This window comes from Netta rufina (genome assembly GCF_964035555.1).
Source record: "Netta rufina genome assembly, chromosome: 12".
Taxonomy (NCBI): domain Eukaryota; kingdom Metazoa; phylum Chordata; class Aves; order Anseriformes; family Anatidae; genus Netta; species Netta rufina.
The window spans coordinates 19,077,589-19,099,461 of NC_140135.1; the positions used below are offsets into that span (position 1 = coordinate 19,077,589).

Consider the following 21,873-nt stretch of genomic DNA (forward strand, 5'->3'; position numbering starts at 1 on the left):
TTGTTTCTCCCAACTCTTAAAACATACAAAATACGACCAAAAGATATAGATATATTCTGCTAAATTAGTGTATGTACACACACACACACCTCTACCTCGAAGAGTAACCTACACATAGCATGTACAGCTTAAAGAAAACACACATATCCTTCCAAAGTTCTCACTGTTGTTTTTTTTCCCCTCCACTTTCCCATTACATTTGCATGAGGCTGCATTTGAAAACTATTCCATCTCCTGCCTCGAACAACACTGAGTCACAGATAGCTAGCTACAGGTCCACAGTAAATCAAGTTGACATCTTTAATGTGAGTCATTAAAAAGTAGAACTTGAGCAATTTCTGGAAAACTAAGAAATTCAAAGCTACGGAACTATATTAATATGATTACACATATGTGCTTAACATGTCATTCCACGCTCCTTATCTGCTATTAATTTCTGGAAAGAGATAAAGCAGCATGCACGAGACTGCTACAGAAAACATGAGAACGTATTGCTTTCACTACATCAAACTGGAGCTTCACCACTATGGGTGAAGATGGATTGGTCTGTTACATTAGCTAATTGCTAATGGTATTTGTGTGAATAAAAGGAAATATCAAGAACATGGTTTTGTACCATACTATCCACAATTCCAGAAACTTCACACTTACTGTACAGTAACGGTCTTGAGACATGAATGTTTACATGTTCTGCTGTTTCTCAATCTTTGCCCAAAATCTCTTGCAATGACAGAATTATTTATTTCTTTAAAAATATGATATCACCCCAACCCACAAGAAGACCACAGAAGGGAACACATTTGTATTTCTAAATTAATCTGAAGTTAGCAGACAAATCAATAACTTATTCAAGGCAGCCCCTCTGTAAGAATTCTCATTGCTCCTAAATAAACGTCACAATTGGCTTAGAACTTACCACAGACAATGTGTTCTCTCAAAATCGTATTAGTGAAGCTTCATACTGGCTTAGTGTTTTGTGCAATAATTTAATATGTAACTCAAATTTGATTAATATTGAAATAGCCTTTACCTTAACCACTGAAAAGATTATTTTATCTACCTAACTGCTACTATTTGGGACTCCATTAGTATAAAAAATATTAATAGCTATTGAATAGCACTCTAAGTGCACAAGGCTCAAGGACAAGTGAAAAATATTTTTATCAAGGAGCTACAGACAGTGCACAAAGAAACCTCTTTCCCAGGCTAGTGAATTTGTGTTGCAGCTTCCTTCTTCCCCTGAACAGTCACCTAAAAACTACTGCCTTGGGAAAGATGACCCATCTTCTCATTAACATTCGCAACCACTACCACAGAATTAAGATTTAAAATAAAAAAAAAAAAAAAATCAAGATGAGAACTCTGAAACTAAGTGCCATGCAATGGACACTCCCCCCAGAAGTTCATCACTCACACAAACTGCATGCTAACTGCAGGTGTCCCATTTTTCAGCACCAAAACAGTTTAATTAGGGTTATTCTATGTAATTCCTATTAAATAGAAGAAGAAGAAAAAAAAGAAAAAAGGGAGCAGGTATCATATTTCCTCCCTTTTACACAGGTATAATTATTTAATTTCTTAAATATAGGACCAATTTGTAATTCTAATAGCTGAAACACATTCATCTCTACTTTTCTAAATATGCCATGCACAAGCAGTAAGCAGTTTTGAAATACACAGATAGGTCAAGATTGGTCAGAAAAAAAAAAAATCACAATTTGGGAAACCTCACAATTCAATAAGGTCTTACCGTATGTCATTGAGTTATGAAAGATGACAGTGACTGAAAAATCTAATAGCCTATCTCAGCAGAGAGAATTAACTGCTCTAAAGTAAGCGTTGTAATTAACCCACGAAGAGGTAGAACTCAAGGAAATGTACTTAAATGATTTAATACAAACATACAAAGAAAAATCATGAGATAGCTCTACTACTACATCTGTCTTTTGTGAAGAGTACAGAATTACAAGGATTAATTCTTTCCTGTCCAGATTCGTGCAAGACCAACAACTTAAATCATAAAATGATTCAAGATCTACTGTCTATTGCCAGATGTAATTGTTCAATGAAAACTGGCCAGTACAGAGATTAAAAAAAAAAAAAAAAATCTGAATGAGCAACTGAATAAAGACTTGAGCATGCCTGGACACAAAAAAAAATAAAAAGATATCTGCATCCTTATTGCACATCACCTTCCTCCAATTTGCCTGTATGTCACAGTCAGTAAATTCAAACTATTGATGACAATTTTTTTAATTTTTTTTGGATTTCCTGCTTATGCTAAAACTTCAAAATTAGCATTCAGAGATGGTACTTTGTACCAGCTGCAATGAGTTATCTCAGTAGATGCCCATGTAAGATGTCCTGACCTCTGTGTTAGTCCTACCATACTACAGCACATCAGCAAAAAGCCATCAGCATTAGGAAATCCAACTGCATGGAGAATGGCAGCTGGATGCTTGTCCCCCACTCCTTCCATTGATTTCTCACACAGGATCAAGATAAGTACAAGGCCTCCACTGTTACCTCTATGGTGGTAAATATCTGGATCCAGCAAATCTAAAGGAAATAAAAATAACTAAGTCTGGGATTATTCGCTCCTTCAGTATCATAGAATCTCCTACCCTAAGAAGAAAACCGTTCTGCTTGAACTGCCATGAGAGCTTCATCTGTTAAGTCTCAAATGAACCCCACCACCTTCTAATCCAAAAATAAAGGACTTCCCACCGAGTCCCCTGTAATTCTGGTAATACTTAGCAGCATGTACTAAAATTACTTCCAAAATATTTGTATTAAGAACATTTGTATGTTAAGACATCTTCAGCAAGGTTTTCTCATCTGTCCTTTTGTGAAGAATTTGGGGTGATACTGATGAACACAAAGATAAATGTAAATTGATCAAGAAAATTCAATCATATTGCTGGAGGGTAGAGAAAGAAATGCAGCCTCCCCATCCATAACATGTTTATGAAAACATTCCACTAGTAATTTATGTCTGTGTCAGACAAATGAATGCAATGTCAGAACTTGCATTCTTTGCACCCAAAAACTACACAGAAAAGCCAGATACTTTCTCTTCCCGTTCTCGTTTAAACAAGTGACTGAATTCTTGAGCCTTAATAATTGAATTTTAAAGATAATGTGGAAAATTATGAGGAACAAAGAGCCAACAGAATTATGTTCTTAAGAAAAACATTGCTAAACCAAGACCAAAAATAGCACAACAAGCCTTTATTATTGCATTTTGAACAAATACACAGATTCTTCTTCTACAACAACAGTACCTTCAGCAGTTTCATTGTCAGGTCCCATTTTCTGCTTCCTCCATTCTCCCCTTCTCCTGATTCAAAACCATCCCTTTAACACATCATTCCTAATTAGATGATTAGTGCTTGGAAGGGCAGGAGATAAGTCATTTGCATAATTTAATCATAAAAAGAAGTTAAAGATACAGATTTTGCTGTTCGTTTGTACAATTATCTTCACCGGCCTGGGGGGCTGAGATATTAATGTGATTAAACAGTATTTCTGCAAACAGGCAACTGTGTGTCCTCTATTAAAGCAGAGCTGGAGGCAAATGAAAAATTAATTTTAGAAGACAATCAATTTTATTCTACATGACTGTAATAAATAACAGCCCATCTGCAGACAAGTCATTAGGCCCTGGGAGGCTACATGTGTCACAAAGTCTAAATGACATACAAGGCCGAGTTTTCCACCAAAAAAACGAATGAGTAATAAGTGGTCCACCAACTGCCATTTGAGTTCAGAAAATGCGTAAGATCTCCCAGAAAATCACTGACCATGATTTAAGCTTGTACGGTATTCAGAAATACAGGAACTTGGTGGTTTACCATTCATGTTTTCAGTCTCAGCTTAAGAAGGTTAATTTTCTTCCACAGATACTAGTGAATATGTGCAATGAACAATCCCTTGTATTTTGTGAAATAGCTACTGCTTTGAACACAGAATTGATAGACCTGGAAGAAGACTGAAGATTCTTAGACATCTGATTTCCAAAAAAAACCTTATCTGCTAAAGTAATTTTCAAGTAAACAGTTACAGAAAAAAAAACGTTCTGAACATGTTCAGGAACTTGAACCAATGGCTACCAAGACTCAAAAACTTTGCTAAATTCTACTTGCAAGAACAAATCAAGGATTTGCTGAACAGCCAGGATGCTGCCTAGGATACTGAAAACATTATGAAATGCGTGTTTTTATGAAGTACATATAATTCTATTTTCTACTTTTTAACTGTTAAGATGCAGAGTAAGTTATTTTTCCCACCACCCTTTAATGCAGTTCTCTTCACTTAGAATTAAACATCCCTCCCTTGGTTAAAAAATGCAACGTGATTTTCTGAATGAAGCTCAATCTTCATTAGGTATTTGACACCTCAAGTTAAGGATCTACGAATACCAGCAACATTGAACTTATGCACGAGAACAAGCTTATAGTAACCAACCTGTACATGAAAGCTGTATAAATGCTTTTTCTTCCCCAACTACAAAAAAAAAATAGTGTCAAAAAAAAAAATAATTATTTATCAAAATAAATCTGTTATCTAGTACTTGGAGTTTGTGTACAAAAATGTTAAACATCAGTGTTGATGCTTAACTACAACATAAAGACCTTTTGTGTATTTCTTGCATCGTGCACTATTAGTCAAGTACACGCATGACTTAAAATTAATGCAGTTTATTGGCATATAATTTAGCATCTCACTCTTCATTACTATTGTAGTACAGAGATGCTGTGTTTGAGTTAAAAAATTAAATACATAAACTGAAAAGAAAACATTGTTTAAATTAAGACCCATTCGTGATGGAGTTTGAGTCTCATCAAACCTACAAAAACTTTTCCAAGTATTATTTTCATACTGAAGGTAATATTTAGGGTAGTGAAGGAATGATTGTAGGCATATTTCACTAAGATAGTCCATTTTGCCATAAAAACTCAAATTGGTAATTTCCTGCATGTAGCTCAAGGTGTACCTACTTCTGCGGAAGGAAAAATAAATACTCCAAAACTAACACACAATTTATATAAATCCTCCTGGTTCAGCAGATCATCTGCAAGTAGCTGGCAGACAGTAAAAACAGTCAGTAGACTGCCTCCAAAGAAAGCAAATCTCTTGACTGTGGTGCAGCCAGCAATTTGCAAATTTAAAATTTCCTTTCCACCAATATTTTTTAATATTCTTTTAGGCTTCGAAACTTCCAAAACTACTTTAGCTATGAAATTCGTGTTAGAAAGTTTACAGAGAACTGCTAGAAATGAAAAAATAAAGAGGAATTTCTTCAATAGCACAAAAATGCAACCACTCTATGGAAAATATATTAATCACCAACATCACACGCTTTCTACAACATGAGAAGTAGGAATTCCAATAGCAGTTTGCATGAACACCCAATAATCAGTAATCCCCTAATCTTGGCAGCAGTTCACCAAGTAATGTGATCATACATTTAGTGAGTCTTACTACCTCTCGCCCATGTAGTGTCTTTCATCAGAAGAATTCCAAAACACAGAAATTCTTTACCTGAATGTTTTGGGGTTCCACTTTATGTTAGTACTTTACGTTTCTGTATGAGCCTATCGGACTTAAAGAGTAATTAACATTATCTGAATATGAAATCTACTAAATATGCAGGGGGTATTACTGATTACTAAGGGATTATTTAATTATTGTACTTCAGAATTTGTGTAAGAAGTCTCCTGGTGTGGGCCAAAGTGACTTAGAGATTAGCTTATGGATATGTATGTAGTTTTGACTGCCTTTTATGCTCCTGATCTGAAATCCACTGAAATCAATTGAAAGATTCTGGTTCTGCAACAGCTCCATTGCAGAATTTTAGCAGTGGTAGTGTCAAAAGGAGCACAGCAATCCTTCCTTTAAATAAGAAGGAAAGCCTTCATGTTCACTCTGTCTCACAGTTGATCGCTCCTGTTGGATGAGAAGCTTATAGCCAAATACTAACATATTCCTTAGCACTTAAGTGTTAAGAATTCAGTTAAATCTCCCATACATTTGTCTTGCTATCCACACACCCACCCACCACTGACTGTCCATGTTTTAAGACAGCGTCACTTCAACCCACGGGCTGAATTGAAAACAAAGACTATCTGCTCTGACTAAAGGGCAGGTTAAAACCATTTCTTTGACAACAGGGCATTACGAAAATTAACAGCAGAAAAATTAAGTTTCCAATTTTGCTCACAGTCATGTAACAACTAAGCAGTCATCCTAAGTACACGTATTTAACTAAAAATGTGTTCTGCCTCCTTATTGTCGGCTGATTTGTTTACCATCACTCAAATTCTCATAGCACAGCAGGTCAAAGGGGATTATTTTGGAAACGTGACATCATCAGATAAGCTACTCTGTATGCATAAGATGTTGGAAAAGAGTTGTTCATCAGAAAGCAGAAAAATGAACATCAGCATGAAAAAACATCCCCCTCCCAGTATAATGTTTAGAGGTTAAAAAGAGGTTCACAAGTCTGAAATATTTGCAATAGGTAACTTGAAAGAAACAATTCAATAACCACCGATACATCACAGAATATGTGCAGCAATAAATTCAATGCATTATTATACATGCAGTGCACAGATCATCAGATTTCTTGCAGCAATTCTATCGTGGTCTGACCATACCAGCCTGCTGCACACACTGCACAGCAGCTTCAGCCTGTCTTGGATCCCCCTGCCTGCCTGTGCAGGTGCTAAAGGACGGAATTGCTCAAGCACGCTGGCTGCAGCCCAGAGCTTCCAGCCCCAGGAATCCAGACATACGGCAGCCACCAACTCAGCCTCCCTCTGCCTTCTTTCTTCTCCCTGGAAATCAGAAACCAACTCCTAGTAAGAGTTTGCACTTTGTGAGACAACTTCACTGTGAGCCAGAAGTAGGTGGGCATCAGATGTGGTGTGTGATGGCCTTTTCTCCTTTTCTTTCCCTAGAAAGCAGACACGTGGGGCACCTATTACTACCTACTGTGGAATGACAGTAACTTACAGACAACCACGATTCCTTTTAAAAGCATCCACTCATCTCAGGGAATTGAGAGATGTCTTCATTGATCATCCAGGCACTGGGAGGGACAGCTGCATTCACTTACCTTTTGTAGCACACAGGTAGAGACAACCAGCACAAACAAGGTTTGTATTTCTGTCTGACTGACAAACATTAGAAAAGGAGTTACACTGAAAAAGATAAACATGCTGTAGGTTAGGAGAAGCCAATGCAACAAGGTTCATCCTATCTACATTTGGAGATGAAATATAAAAGCACAAACCATTCTGACCCTAATACAAGGCACTATTTAAATCAAATGCAGTGCTGGTTCAACCAGCCCCTAACCTACCTGGCTTTAATGCCTGACAGGGCTGATCACATAACTTTTTTTATTAAAACCTAAGTTTGGAATAGGGACCGAGAATGTGGATTTCATAGTATCATGAATTAATGAAACAAAAATCTGGGTGTCTTTCTGAAAAACGTTTTTACAGAAAGTTTCTACCTGCATCAAAATACGTGAGCAGAAGAACTCAGACGCTTGGCTTATCTTCACCTTCATTCACAGAACAAAGCCAAATCTTTTCTGAGGCCTGCTTCTAAAAGATGCACCATGGCTGCAAAGGCAGGCAGCAACACCTCGCCCCTTCCACCTAGGTAGAGCCCTGAGCCAGGAGCACGGCGCGCTGCTGGGCTACAAATCCGTGCAATGCAGAGGGGGAGCAAGAAGCGTGGTGTATTTAGCAAGCCTCGCAACGAAGGGTACCAAATACACTGACAGATCGCTCAATTATGTATCTTGGTTCTCTGCAGAACAGTCAGAACAACCGCCCAGCTGGTAAAAATGATTTCTTAATGACAGCATGCTCAACTCAAGGTATTTCTGTATCAGATGCATGAAGTGCTGCATACAAAGACTAAATAAAGCCTACAAAAAATAGCCACAAAGACATATTTCAATAAAAAGCTCATTTAACAGAGAAAAAATGTTATCTGAGCTCATTACCTTAGGTCTTGTTTCAGAAAGCAGCAAAATATCAATGCTAACTGCCAGCATTTTGACCATAACTAGCTTTTTCTGGTTTTGTGAGCATTTGTTTTTTAAGACATGTATTTTAAATCTCATTGGAAAGAACTCTGCATTTTTTCCTACTTCTATTTTTCAGTATTATCTCAGAATCTCGAGAGAACTGCTTTCCTTCAGCAGAAGACACAGTTCAAAGTATGAGGACAAGAGGCAGCTCCAGAGACCCGCAGCAGCAGAGCCAGGTTCCTTCATCAGCTTTGCAGAACACAACCGGGAGAACATTTCCCTGACACAGGACCTTTTCTTATTAACTGTTATAAAAGCAGGCCATCAGCTATCACGTATAACATGCACTAGGTAAAAACAACTGATACATGCATAAGAAAAAGCATAGCACACAGCATTTTAAATGTCCTGCTCCGAAGTACATTTAACAGTTTTTCTTTAAACGAGCACGATCTTCTTAATTAGCAACTCTTAGGTTACTGTAACATTCAGGTAACTAAATCCCCCTACTGGCACAATGTCTGCACTAAGAGCTTTATTACTGCCATCCCAATTTTGTATTGCAAATTAAAAAAAAAAAAAAAAAAAAAAAAAACTCCTTTGGTAGCACCAGGGAATATGACAAGTCAAGTCATCAGCACACACACGTAGGATTTCAGGAAATAATTTTTGAGACAGAGCACGCACAATCTACATATGACAGGGATGATTCACAGGTTACAACTCACATTCTGCTCCCGCAAGGCCAGGTACAATGGCAGCGTGTCCGTATCTGCTCGAGTGACGAGCTGCTCGGTCAGGGAGCGTCTCAGCGGCTAGCTGCGATGTGCATGCCCAGCTTCAATAACTCCCATGTAATCCAATAAAAGGCTTTCTTCCACATCATAATTATTTCATTTCTGTAAAGCCGCTGCCCAGAAAGGCTGTGGAGTCTCCATCCGTGGACACGGTCAGAAACTGCCCTGTCCTGGACAACCTTCTCTGGCTGACCCTGTTCGAGCACAGGAGCTGGATGAGATCTCAGGAGGTCCCTGCCAACCTCTCCAGCACTACAACTCCACCACGTACAACGGCTCTGGAACTCCCTAGAGTTATGCTGCAAAGTAATTTTTATTAACTTTATGAATAGAGCATTCTGCTTTAATTTCACTGTCTGTGTACAGGCTTTGAAGCAGCAGAACAAAATGACTCAATGTGCTGCTGACTGCAAGCAGCACAAGGGCATCCTAAGCTAAACATTATTTTGCTGCAGACTGGACAGAATTGCAGATGAAATTACAAGCTGAGAATTTCATGCACTTAATATGGCTGTGGAAAGTATCTCAAAATTAAGGACTTCTGGAAAGCCATGCAAGTATGTTTAGGAAATTTAGTTTGTCTGCAGCAAATGGAACTAACACTAAGTTTCTGAAGTATTCCCAAGCCTCTCTTCCAAATACTGGAAATCACTCTTTAATTTTGAAAAATTCTACATACACACAAATGTGTGTGTTTACCAGCTATATTGGTCCTATATTAAAATCTAATTTCTACCTCTGCTTACAGGGCAGTTGAAATGTGGTATCACAAGAGGACTGCGATGAGAAGGGCCTAAGGCTGGGACCACTACTAACAGTGAGTGCCAGCAGCGGGGATCGAGAGCATCAAGATTCTTTAAACTGAAACCAGAACTACCTCTGTCCAAAACAATTAGTTATTAACAAGGTTCATCCTATGAGAGAGAAAAATGCAGAGGTGGCATTTGAAAGAATATGTGCAACCTTCTGGCATGAAGGACATTTCTTTTTCTTCGCACAGGAAACCCTTAACAGTCCTGCAAGCTGGTGAGGTGTATCAGGTTGAGTCTTGAATAGAAAAACTGAAAGCAAAGTGCACTGATGATGCAAAGCATGACATATTTCAGTACATTCTAGTCATAAACAGACTAGACTGCACGTACTTTTAGACCAAATAAAATAGGTAACATCTTAATTCTAAAAACACGCTTTTCACTCAAAGCCTCCTAAGTAATTTTTCCTTTGTTTTCCTTATTCAATCAACAGGTATTTAATCAAAATCATCTATTTCACAGAAACAGCACCATCAAAAAAAAGACAAACCATCAGCATTATAGATGGTGACCACAAATTTCTAGATCCACCTTATGCTTTATATGTCACATGTAACTAGGCACAGTGCTGAGGGCAGCTGAACTTGTGAACTGAAGTGGAAAAAGATTTCTAAATATTTAAATATTCTGATCCATTGATATAATACACCCAGAAACGACCTACACTAAAGGTCAGAAAATTAGTTGAATTGCTAGGAAAATGTGAAGGAACATATATTAAAGATATTTTCAATACTTATTGTGTATTGCAAAATTATGCTTTGTAATACACAATATGTTATGCCTATATGCCAAATATGTGGCCTGCTAGCCTTAACTAATGCTGTCACCAGAAACCTTCAATTAATGACAATACTAATGGAGCTTTATGTAGCATTGATAAGAGACTGCATCCATACTATAGCTAGATAACTCAAGTTGGCGTGGTTTTTTTCTTTTTTTTTTTTTTTTAAATATCTTACAGCTAAAAAGCCCATTAATAAAGAACAACCTAACAAAAGCAATGTTTGTGATGGCATTACCATACTTTTTAGTATAAGCAAAAATAATCTCCCTTCTACACAACTACTAAATGCTTAGGGTTCTAACATATTGCTGCAAGCTATAATGGTTATAACTGTTAATCCAATACACCTTTTATACAAACCCATAAACACACGAGTGGAAAAATAGCACAGATGTTCATCTCTAATGCAATTTCCATTCAATTTCCTAAGTGCAGTCCCTGTGTGCAAACTAGCTTAACGTTATGTTTAGCTTGCAAATTCTTTTAATAAATAATGAATGCAATAAAACTGGTAGATCAATGGCAAGCTGAGAAATCATAAAAAAAAGCCTTTTGTGCTCATGCTGTTGCCGATTTCAAACTTTAATCCAGCGACAGATCGATACTACTTTTTCTTTTTAACCCATCACATAAATAGCAGATAGACTAGATGTAGGTTAAATGCTGTTACCAGATATCAATTTCCAGAAGCTTGATAAGATCGTCAGACACAATTGCAATTGAACATTTTATACCTTAACATACACATAACAACATACACTGCTAAACAATCTGGTTTATGACACCATGCGGGAATAAAGCAAGCGCTATTCATTCGTTTGGGTTCTTACTTTTTGGGGAAGTGGTATTTTTATCCAAGTCAATAAAGGCTCTGACACACTATATTTTAATGAGCAAAATGGGCTTAGCAGGTCAAGATGTACTGACAAGGAAATATAAGCTTCCCACACTTGCTAATGACAATAAACTTTCTCTGTGCCCACGAACAACCTAGCTGTGCTACCAGAAAGAAAGGAAAACAAACAAATTTAAGTTTTACAGAATTTGGATATCAGAGCTTTCGAGGCAGATATCAAAAGTACGTAAACTAACTGGGATCCGTGCTTCTTGCAGGCTGCAGAGTGGGGAGGGTGGGCGAACCCCATCACACAGCCACTTTGGATACGACGCTTTACGAAGAGGCAACAAAGACCAAAAGCGTATAGCCCCAAGGGACAATGCTAGCATCAAGCAGGATAAGCCTAAATCACTACAAATTTTTACTAACTAATGTACCTGTGCACAGTGAAACGTTTAATCATAGCATACATCTTGCCTTAGCTTACACCAAGAACACATCACAGGCTGCAGTATCCTAACTACTTGTCTTTTTTGTTATTTGTGTTGCTCAAGTTTTTAATACCCTTAAAATACTGCATTTCCATACACTTACAGGGCTTTATTACACAGATAATCACACAACTTTTACAAGTTTGCATCTATTTTCTTTTACAGATATTTTACATGAAGGATTTGGATAGCTTTGTTCATAACTTCAGGAAACTCAAAATTACAGTCTCTAGAATGTGCAGAGAAAAGATAAAAGATCCTGCGTTCACCAAGAAGAGGATTAGGCCAAAAAAATAGTGCCTGCAAAAATGCCAAATCTGCATACTTCTTCCATTGGCATTTAATAGATCAAATAAACGGAAGGAAACATGCAGGTTTTAGGCAAAAGCGTCCCACCTTTGAGGAGAAGGACTCATATCCTAAACTACTTCCAAGTTCTTTGCCCTTGTTCAAGCAAACTTTTATTGGTAGGAAAGGGAGGTTCGCCTCAGTGAAGTCAGAAGGAGTTTCTACAGCCCGGATCTCAAGAGCTTTATAACGCTGATACTGACACACAGCTCTTACGTAGTCTGCTATCAATGACAAGAGCAAGATGCAATTTCAAAACACACCTCCGAATGCTCACTTCGGTAATTCTGTAGAAAATATTTAAAGTAGGAAGATACGAGCTTCTTACTCTAGGGCCACCGCCCTACAACCAGCCACGATTTTCTGTGATCTCTGCAGCGCTCCTCGGTTCTACCAAATTTCCTTTTCGCCTGCCTCGGAAACAAACGCGCAGACACAAACAGGCTGCGTGTCCAACAGCAGCCCAGTGTGAGAACGATTTCCCATCTACAGGGCTGGCCAGTTCTGGAAGCTTGCTAAGTATAATGCTATTGCCACACGTTGATATATTGGCGAAAGGAAGGCAAATATAACAATGCTGCAGCTTAAACTCATTTGAATAAACTGTGAATTTCTATTACATATATTGTTTCCTTTATCAAACTGGAACTACTGGAGCAAGAATACCAACATAAATCTAGATCTGTTACAGCCAGTTTCCCCACTTTATTCTCAGAAGCCTTAATGACAGCGAGTCAAAAGTTCTTCTGTTCTGGGGAGAGATCAGGGCAAGCAACGTTCTTGATAACTTTTAATATCTTAAAAATAAAGCATCAGAGTAAGAAGTGAGGTTTAACAAACTGATGGAAACAAGTCACAAAGCACTATTCTACCTTCTAAAGAAAGGGAAGGAAGACCGCAAGTGTTTTAATAAACACTGAAGAATAAAAGGCAATAAAACCTGTGCGTAGCCTACTTGGGAAATAGATCTTCATTATTCATGGCAGAGTACTTTACACTTTGTGCAGTCTTTTCCAGAATTTAAAACCCTTCCACAAAGACACATTCCAGCCTCTTTTATGATTTGCGTTCCACAGGTTCTATCCAAGATAATGGCTACCAGGCTATTCAGATCAGAAATTAATGGTGACCGACAACTTTTCTAACGTATCAGGCACTAAACGGTAAGTCAGACTGGGAACACAATAAACTGGTTTTCTTATTTTGCATCTAACAGATGTTGAATCCAGATGTATTTAAGTCTAAAAGAAACAATAAGTTTTTGGTTTTTGGTTTGTTTTTTTTTTTGTTTTGTTAAAGAAAGCCTTGCTTCAGCCTGTAATCAATTTGGACACGGCGATATTCTATTTATAGTAACACTTTTAACATGTTCTAGTCTTATATTATTTATTCGGATCATTCCTATTGCAATGAAATATTAATGTCGAGAAAGTGGTTACTCTATTAAGGAGCTACCTATGTTTAGATTTTAATATTGATCTCCACTATTTAGGAATAATTAATCATTCTATGTGAATCTGTATTTGCGTGACTTTGTGTTGTAATACTGTCCGAAGTTTAGCATCTTCCCCACAAGAATGTCACGATTAAATTTATATTCTGCCCTATTCCTAAAGGCGACTTAGCTATTCTAACAGAAGGGGGAAAAGGGGATACCGCCACTTTAAAAGCTTCAATCTCTTTGACATTGCTGGCAGTGTATGGGAACATTAATGCATCTGTCATGATAACAAGCTAAGAATAACATCTAGACATCAAACCGAGCAGAGAATCCATCTGAAGTGATTCATTCAGATCTGTCTCATTGATTTATTAAACACAGGGCAACATCTGCAGCCTCACAGAGCCGCTTGGCAAAATTAATGCAAGATCAATTCAAATGGAAAAAAGTGCAAAAGAGATAAATCAAAACACAATTTGCATGCAGTTCCACAATCAGGCTTATTGGGTGCAAATGCTCAATTTCCCTCCCAAAGCAAATGAGTTTAAATGTTGTTTTATCTTTGTAGAATTGTGTGATTTGAAGTGACAGTGAAGAGTTCTGCAGGTTGAAATGGTGAAAAGAAAAAAAGGAGAAGAAATGCTTGCAAAGACCTTTTGAATATGCAACGAGAATATCATTAATACCTAATTGTTTGGCTTTTTTGTCTTTGCTACAAAAACACAGTATTTTTCAGTTGTACAAGTCTCAGTAGAAAATTACATATGTATTATGCATATACACATGCAGGAAACATACAAATACTCCATCTTGGAGGAAAAGCATGTTACACTTCAAATGGGAAGCTCTATTGCCATGAAAAGAGAAGGGAATGTTAATCAAGGTTACTCCAGATTAGATATGCTTCTGATGAAAACGTTCAAGTATTTCAGTACTTTTGAAGAAGCACAGACGTGCAATATGTCCAAAAAGAACTTGGGGTGTTTTTCTAGAAGTATAATTAGTTCACTCAGAGAGTGGAAAAATTCACTTCTGCCTCTCTTTACAGAATTCACTGTGCTGGTGCTAACTCTCAAGAGCATGCTTCAAGTAAATCTCCCCTCAGAGGAAGAAAAAGGAAAGAGAAATTGATCATTTCTTATTTCAATAGGCCACTACTTCCAAAATTCACTAGTTTGGCTGAGTCCGAATGCACGCTAAATATTTACTTAGTCAAAGAAGTTTATGTAATCAGATGTCCACATTTAAAAATCAATACACACAGGAGCTCTGTGTGGTGCTACATGACTAGATTGCATTAATTATAATCTTGACATCCTTCTCCTTATAAAAGACTGAGTATTGCTGACTATTGGGTAGCTTTTAATAGACAACACAACTAGACCCTCATTATCTCATAAAATGCCTGCATTTACTGCTTAACTTCATTTCTAAAACCTTATTTGTGAAAAGTCAAAGTAATTCAAAATATTAGCTGAACTGGACACTGTAAATCGTAACAAAAATAAGCCATGTACCAAAATGCAGTTTTCTGGGGAGTATTCTCTCTCGTGGACTGTTTTACCTACTATTTAATGAACAAACCAGACCAGCACTGCCTTTTTTCAGCAGAAAACAGCCATCAAATACAGAAGCCCTGCAGAAGACGTTATGATCCTACTCATGTTATTGTGATATTTAAGGACTGATGTATTTACTGTCACAGACATGTTCTCTCCACAGTTCTATTTCATTTTTAAAATTAAACTTGATCATAGTCTTCTACTTTAAGTAAACCTAATGTTTTGCTACGAAAATTAAGCATTTGTTCCTCAATTTATGTAAACTTCCAAGATACCACAAATTAGTAACTAAATCCTGGAAGCATGTTGTATTCACCATGCACTTCAAGATGCTACTTGCAGTGAAATGAATGGTTAGTTTCATTTTACAAACCTTGCTCCCAATGTAAGTTACACGGCACTCTTTAATGACAATCAAAGTTAGGAATATTTTGTTTATGTGTGGATGCAAATTACACACATGCTGTTTACGAAATACAAAGGTCAAAGATGGCAGACATAGGTAAGTAGCGTTACAAACACGGAACATACGAAAACTTTGGCTTACACATGTTTCTCTGCATTTCTGAAGAGCTCTGTAGACAAGCTCAACTAAAAAAATAATCCAACAGACTAAGCAGAACTAAGATCTCTTTTTTCAATTACACATTAATTGATGGTTTGCATTCCAACTGAAAGACAATTAAAAGCGTACACCAATGTAAGAGATGGTGATTTTTAAGAGTCAGCTAACATACAAAATAACAATAGTCAAAGTTTCTCATTGCTTTTTCCAACAGTTTCTGAGTTTAAAACTGTGCTTCTACAGCGTTCTGAATTAGACATTCATTCATATCAATTAACAGCAAAAAGAGATTACAAGAGCAATGCACAATATTCTCAGTTCAAATTTAATTCTTGAGTCATGCAGTGGAACAACATGTATTTAAGGGTTTGTTGTTGTACTGTTTGTTTTTTTTTCCTAACAGATGACTTGTTTTTCCAATACTTTACTTCCCAGATCCAGAATCTAACTACTGCATACGCAGTCGCGAGCAGTCCCATCCCATTTTGTTAGTTAGGTACGGTACCACACGCCGCAGTGGTTCCCAGGTCAGCTCACAGCAAATGAGAATGGGATCACACACATTAAGCTATTTTTATCCAACTTTCTGTACCATGAAATATGGGCTGTTCCAAGAACAAAAAAAAAATCTTTAAATAAAATGATGAGCTAAGCGTGATAGAATACAATTAACATTGTTAAGTTACAATACTTGAGAAAAGTTTTGCCTGAGCTGATAACATTTATCATACATTACATCTAAAACCACGAAGGCAGTCATACATTGGTATCAGTAGGTCATTCAAATTAGGGGCATTTTCAAGAGACATAAGCAAAGGTGGAGCGATGTTTTAATAAGCGAGAAGCACTCGAGGAAACGTAACGGGATCTGCTGCTCCTGAACAGGTAGAAATCAATAGCGCTTTCGTAACTGGGCTCAAAGAGCTGGTGCTGACATACATGTGTTGAACGTCTGTCTTGAACAGAGAGCTCTGAATGCGATCAGACCGATTTCTGCCCCATTTGACCGATTTCTGCCCCGTCTGACCCCCCCGGCAGCGCTCCCACCACATCTCCAGCCTCAGCCTAGGTGCTGGTGGCTCCAGCTGCTCCGCAGAGCCCTCACCGCAGCCCCCGCTCCTGCTCCCCGGCCTCACTTCTCAGCCGCTGCTTTTTCCCAGAGCGGTCAGAAATCTTGGCCAAAGGGAAAAAAAAAAAAAAGAAAAAAAAAAAAAAAGTCGTGAAACACACGCTTTAAGCAGTTAGCGCTCCAGCACTTCTTGATCTCTAAACACCGGCTGTGAGGGAGCAGAAAGCATCAGATCGCACCTACAGGCTGCGTGGCCAAACCGGGTCCCCTATTTCCCTGAGGAAAAACTTTGGTCAAGGAGATTTTTAGCGGAGCGCTTCGTTACCAAAAACTCGCAGCCAGGCGGGGCTCGGACGCGTTTCGGGGCGGCCCTGGGCTGCCGGGGACCCCCCGGGGGCGCTGCCAGCGCCTGGCCCCGTCCCGGCTCCCGGCAGCGGCCGCGGTGCGGGGCACGGCGGCACCGGCACGGCACCAGGAGGCGTTACGGGCACAGGGGGGCACCCCTGAGGCGCCCCCGTTAATTAGGGCTAATTAGCGGAGCCGCTGTCCCGGCCGGGACCGCGCCGCTGCTCGGAGCTCGCTGAGGGAGCGGCCGGGATCAGGATCGGGCCCGGAGCCGCTGCCCGGAGCCCGGCGGCACCCGGCGGCTGGGGGGGGGCCCGGGGGGCTGTGGAGGACCCGGGGGGCTGCGGGGGACCCGGGGGCCGGGACCTGGTGTCCGGACCCTCTCAGAGCCGGAGCTGGAACCGGCGGCGGTGTCACGGGCACGGAGCGGAGAACTTTGAGGGACAGGAGGAGAAGCAGGGGAGGGGGAAAGGGGGGGGGGGGGAGCGCCCGAGGTACCGCGAAGGGAAAAGTTTGGTGGGGGCCGGCCGCAGCCCCCCAGCCCCGCGGCGCTCACCTGGCGTTGGTGCAGTCGTTGTACAAAGTTTCGAAGTCCTTCCTGGTGATGAGCTTGCAGCGGTTGACGCCGGGCTGGATGGCGCCCAGCCCGCGCAGGATGCGGACCTGCTCCACCGTGCACACCACGGGCGATATATCCAGGCGCTTCAGCTTGGTGTACACCGTGTGCAGCCCCCCCACCAGGTGCTTCAGGAAGAGGTCGAAGACCTGCGGCAGGCAGATCAGCTCCTGCCCCTCCACCAGGAACGAGGCCACCTTCACCCCGTGCAGGTCGACCATCTTACACTCGTTGCCGCCGCCGCCGCCCGCCCCGGCCCCGCCGCCTCCTCCTCCTCCTCCTCCTCCTCCTCCACCACCACCTCCTCCGCCGCCGCCGAGGAAAGAGTTGACGAGGCTGTTGGTGAGGCGCGGGGACTCCGCGGGGCTGGAGTACAGCGGGTCCGCCCGGAACAAGCCGCCCGAGCCCCCCGCGCCGCCGCTGGAAGTGGCGGCGATGACGGGCGGCGCGGACACCGCCATGGCCAGCCCGGCGCCCGCCGCAGCCCCGCGCCCCCGGCGGCACCGCTCCGCTCCGAGCCGCCCCGAGCCGCGCGCACCGCCCGCCTGCCGCGCGCCCGGACCCTCCCCAGCGCCGCCGGGGGGCGGGCGGGGCGCTTGACGGACGGAGCCCCGCAGCCAATCCGCGCCGCTCGCCTCCGGCCCGGCCGCCGCGATTGGCTGCCGGCCGGCGGGGCGGGCCGGGGCCGGGCGGGGCAGCGCCGGCCGCTGCACCTGGGCCGGGGGCGCGAGGCGGGAGCCGGGAGGGGGGGGTCGGGGCTGAGGCGGCGGCGCGGGGCGGGTGCGTGAGGAGGGGACGGAGCCGCGGGAGGCGGCCGTGAGGGGCGGCCGTGAGGGGCGGCCGCTGCCCCGCCGAGTCCCGGCTGCCCCTCGGTGGGCTCGGAAAGTTTGGCCGGGCCGGGAGGGGCGGCCCCGAGGGGATCCCCGTGAAAATAACCGAGCGGGGCGCGCAGCCTGACTGACACACAGCTGGCAGCCGGGGCAGGGCGCGTTGCTGAGGCGATTTTCTGGCTGCACCTAGGTTCGACCGCGCTTCCCGCTCCTCCTTCCTATCAGCATCCTTTCCTCCTGCTCGCCTGCACGTTGTCTCACTTTTTTTTCATCTTCCCTTCTTCCCTACTCCTTCAACTTCTCCCTCTCTTTTTTTTTTTTTTATTCTTCTTCTTCCTCCTAAAGCATCCAGTAAGCAAAGCGAACAGAAAAGTAGAGACGCAGCTGACAAGTGGTGCCGGCGGAGCACTGCAACTCTTCCCAGGACCACGCCGCCTGTATGTGCCATCCTCTCCCTCCTTTTGTTGTGCCTGCTGGTTGAGTTTCTGCAACCCTTTGTGCAAAAACCTGATGTTTTTGCATTTTGAGTAATCCCATTTTAGGCGAAGGGAGATGCCTGTATGCTAACTAAGTTGCTATATTTGATAAGCTGAGTGATCTGCTCTCTGGAGAAACCTGGTTTTCTCTCCATCAGTGGTATGTATCTTTTAGGAAGAGCCCCTGCCCGTTTTAGGCCCCTCGTCTAGCTGGCGGAGACTAAGGCAGAATTTTCACATAACCTAGGGTGAAATGAAAAACTTCAAATATAATGAATACCTTTCAGTGAGAATACTCCTATTTTGTAACTTTCCAGGATCAGAACCTTAGATTGCAAGTTCTGTGAGGCAGGGGCTATCTACTTGGGCAAAAAGTTTGGAGCGATTTAGCCCTGAACTTAACTGGAATTTTTATGCACCAGAAATTGTAGAAATAGCAAGTAGCTGACTTAAATAGAAACTTTAGGGGGTTAATTTACAGGGCATAATTGCCATTAGGAGATTTAATAAATCAGGTTTAAGCATTTCGCGTTGGCTTTGCCCTTTTAAAGACATTTTTTACTTTTGAGATTAATGTGACAATCAAATTCCACAGTGAGAATTCTTTTTCCTTTTTGACTTTAATGTCTTCCATAAGCTAAACATATTTCTAAATAAGACAGAATTTTTGCAAGGCCAGAGGAAGCCTTGCGCATCAGCACCCAGCAAGTTGGAGTGGCGTGAAGCAATATAAAATCATAAAGGCTGTAGTAAAAACAGTACCCTTGAGAGGTGACTATCCATGGAGAGAAGAAGTGCTCTTAAACTAAGAAAATGCTCAAGGTTTGAGAATTAATACCAGGCAGCTGTCCAGTTCAGCTAAGCATATACAAATCAACTACATCAATGAATATTTTTATTTCGCTGTAATTTTATTTCAGAACAAGGCAAAGTTACTAAAGCCTAACAATCATACGGTAATATCTTGTCATTTATAAAGTATCCAGATGGTTTATTTGAATGGAGTCCAGCAGCATGCAATTTGATTGTATGTCTCCCTATAGCTTAAATAAGTATTTTAGAATATTTCTTTAAACTTCAAGTTTAAATATTTTTGCTGATTTCAGACTGGCATGCAAAATAGTTTTTTTAACACTGTCAGCCATAGAAATATTAGCAAATTGTATATTATCTGCAAAAATTGGCCATGTACATATGGCAAAATATCGAGCAAAGGTTCTATTTGTTTGCTTTTGTTTTTATCATCATTACATATGCCCCATTGGATTGAAATGTTAAAGAGCTCTTTTTGTGACGCTACAGAAGAGAGAGAAGCCCCAGTCCTTCCAGCTAGGGCCAGTCAACAGCTTTCTGTAAATTACTTGTTGCCAGCTGGCAGAAATGGGGCTGCTGGCTCACGTGGATCCTGTAGGTGAAGAGATGGGTGATGCAACTGATTAGAAGACAATGATAAAAAATAAAGGGCAGTTTTTGAAGTAATATGTTAAGGAAATAACTAAAAGTAATCATTTTGTTTCTAGAAGACTGGAAGGATCAGCAGTAATGTTTGTCTTGCATCTCAGTTTGCTGTACCCAAAGCTGAGGTAGGAAAATAAAAAATAATAATAATAATTAAAAATGAATTCTGTAGATTTATTACGTTAAGATAAATGATCTTGTTTTCCCTCTTGTTTTCCCTCTCCTTCTCTTCCTCACTATTTCTCTTTCTCCCTCTCTCTCTCCCTCCCCCCTTTTTTTTGTATAAAGAAGTTTTGCAGACTTGATAGACGTATGTCCAGCGCACGGAGGTTATTGAGAAAATGTTAGTTTTTAGCAAAGATCTTGGATCTCCCTCTTGTATCTGGAGGTTTCTGAGATGTAAATGTGAATGTAGACTTAGGAGGGTCAGAGGCAACTGGGCGCTCTCTTTTTTGAAAGACAAAAAATAAGTAAATAAATAAATAAATAAATTATTTAAAATTCTCCCAAACCATAATGAAATGAAACACCATTTTTGAGAGTTGTGGCCTGACTGGAGCCCTAGTGATGATGATACTCTCTTAGTCCTGAACAAAAAAAAATTGCTCAGGGCCTGATCTAAGGCAGTCTTTGAGTTTCTGTCATGAACACGCAAGTGACTGATGTAGCTAATTCTGAGCACAGGTTTAAAAAGAAACAAAAAGCTTTGTGTTTTGTTTTGCTAGATTAGTGTTTAATGCCCTTGGTTTTCAAGGGAAAGAGTAACCATGATTATATTAACAAACGTAGGCCACCAATACGAAAAAATGAAGGGATTGAAATTAGTATGTCATTCTTATTACCCACATTTTTCTAGATGTGCTGGTACTTGGCACTTGTATTCATTTCTGACATTTCAGTAGAGTTTTTTTTGGAAGTGTGGATTAAAACTTCCCACCTAAACATCAAGGATTTTAAATGAAACTGATGAGTCTAAATGTCTTAAGTATCAATAGAAAAATGATCCTTTCTCTTATATAATTAAATGTATTGTATTAATGTGTGCATAATGCAGAATCAATAAATAATGAATTACCGCTGATTGTAATTGAATGTTTTCATAATTTTATTGTCAGCCATGATAAATAATCAGTACATTTATACTGCATTAAATTAATTAGTGTGTCATTTCTATTACATACATCAGCAGTGAAGTAATGCAGTGACATCTGTTTCTAATGTTTTAAAGATGTGGTATTCCTTATTAAGTAAAAGGAAGAGTTATTAGAGGTATTTCCTGTGATTGGCAGTTATACTGGTACAATTGAAAGAGATCAAATAAAGGAACTTGCTCTCTTGGCAAATGCTGCATTTCAACCCCCTAATGGCAGAGAGCAGCAGTGATTGGA

General features: G+C 40.5%; 1 protein-coding gene across 5 annotated transcripts in view; it reads right to left on the bottom strand.

Annotated features, from left to right (window-relative positions):
* The window catches only part of DACH2 (dachshund family transcription factor 2), a 354,632-nt gene extending 336,374 nt beyond the window's left edge, over positions 1 to 18,258 (bottom strand). For all 5 annotated transcript variants that reach the window (XM_084293884.1, XM_084293882.1, XM_084293886.1 and 2 more), the window contains exon 1: positions 17,662 to 18,258. In XM_084293884.1, the coding sequence (XP_084150010.1) occupies positions 17,662 to 18,182 (521 nt within the window). In that variant the 5' untranslated portion in view covers positions 18,183 to 18,258. The remainder of the gene's footprint in view (positions 1 to 17,661) is intronic.
* Positions 18,259 to 21,873: the final 3,615 nt, after the last annotated feature.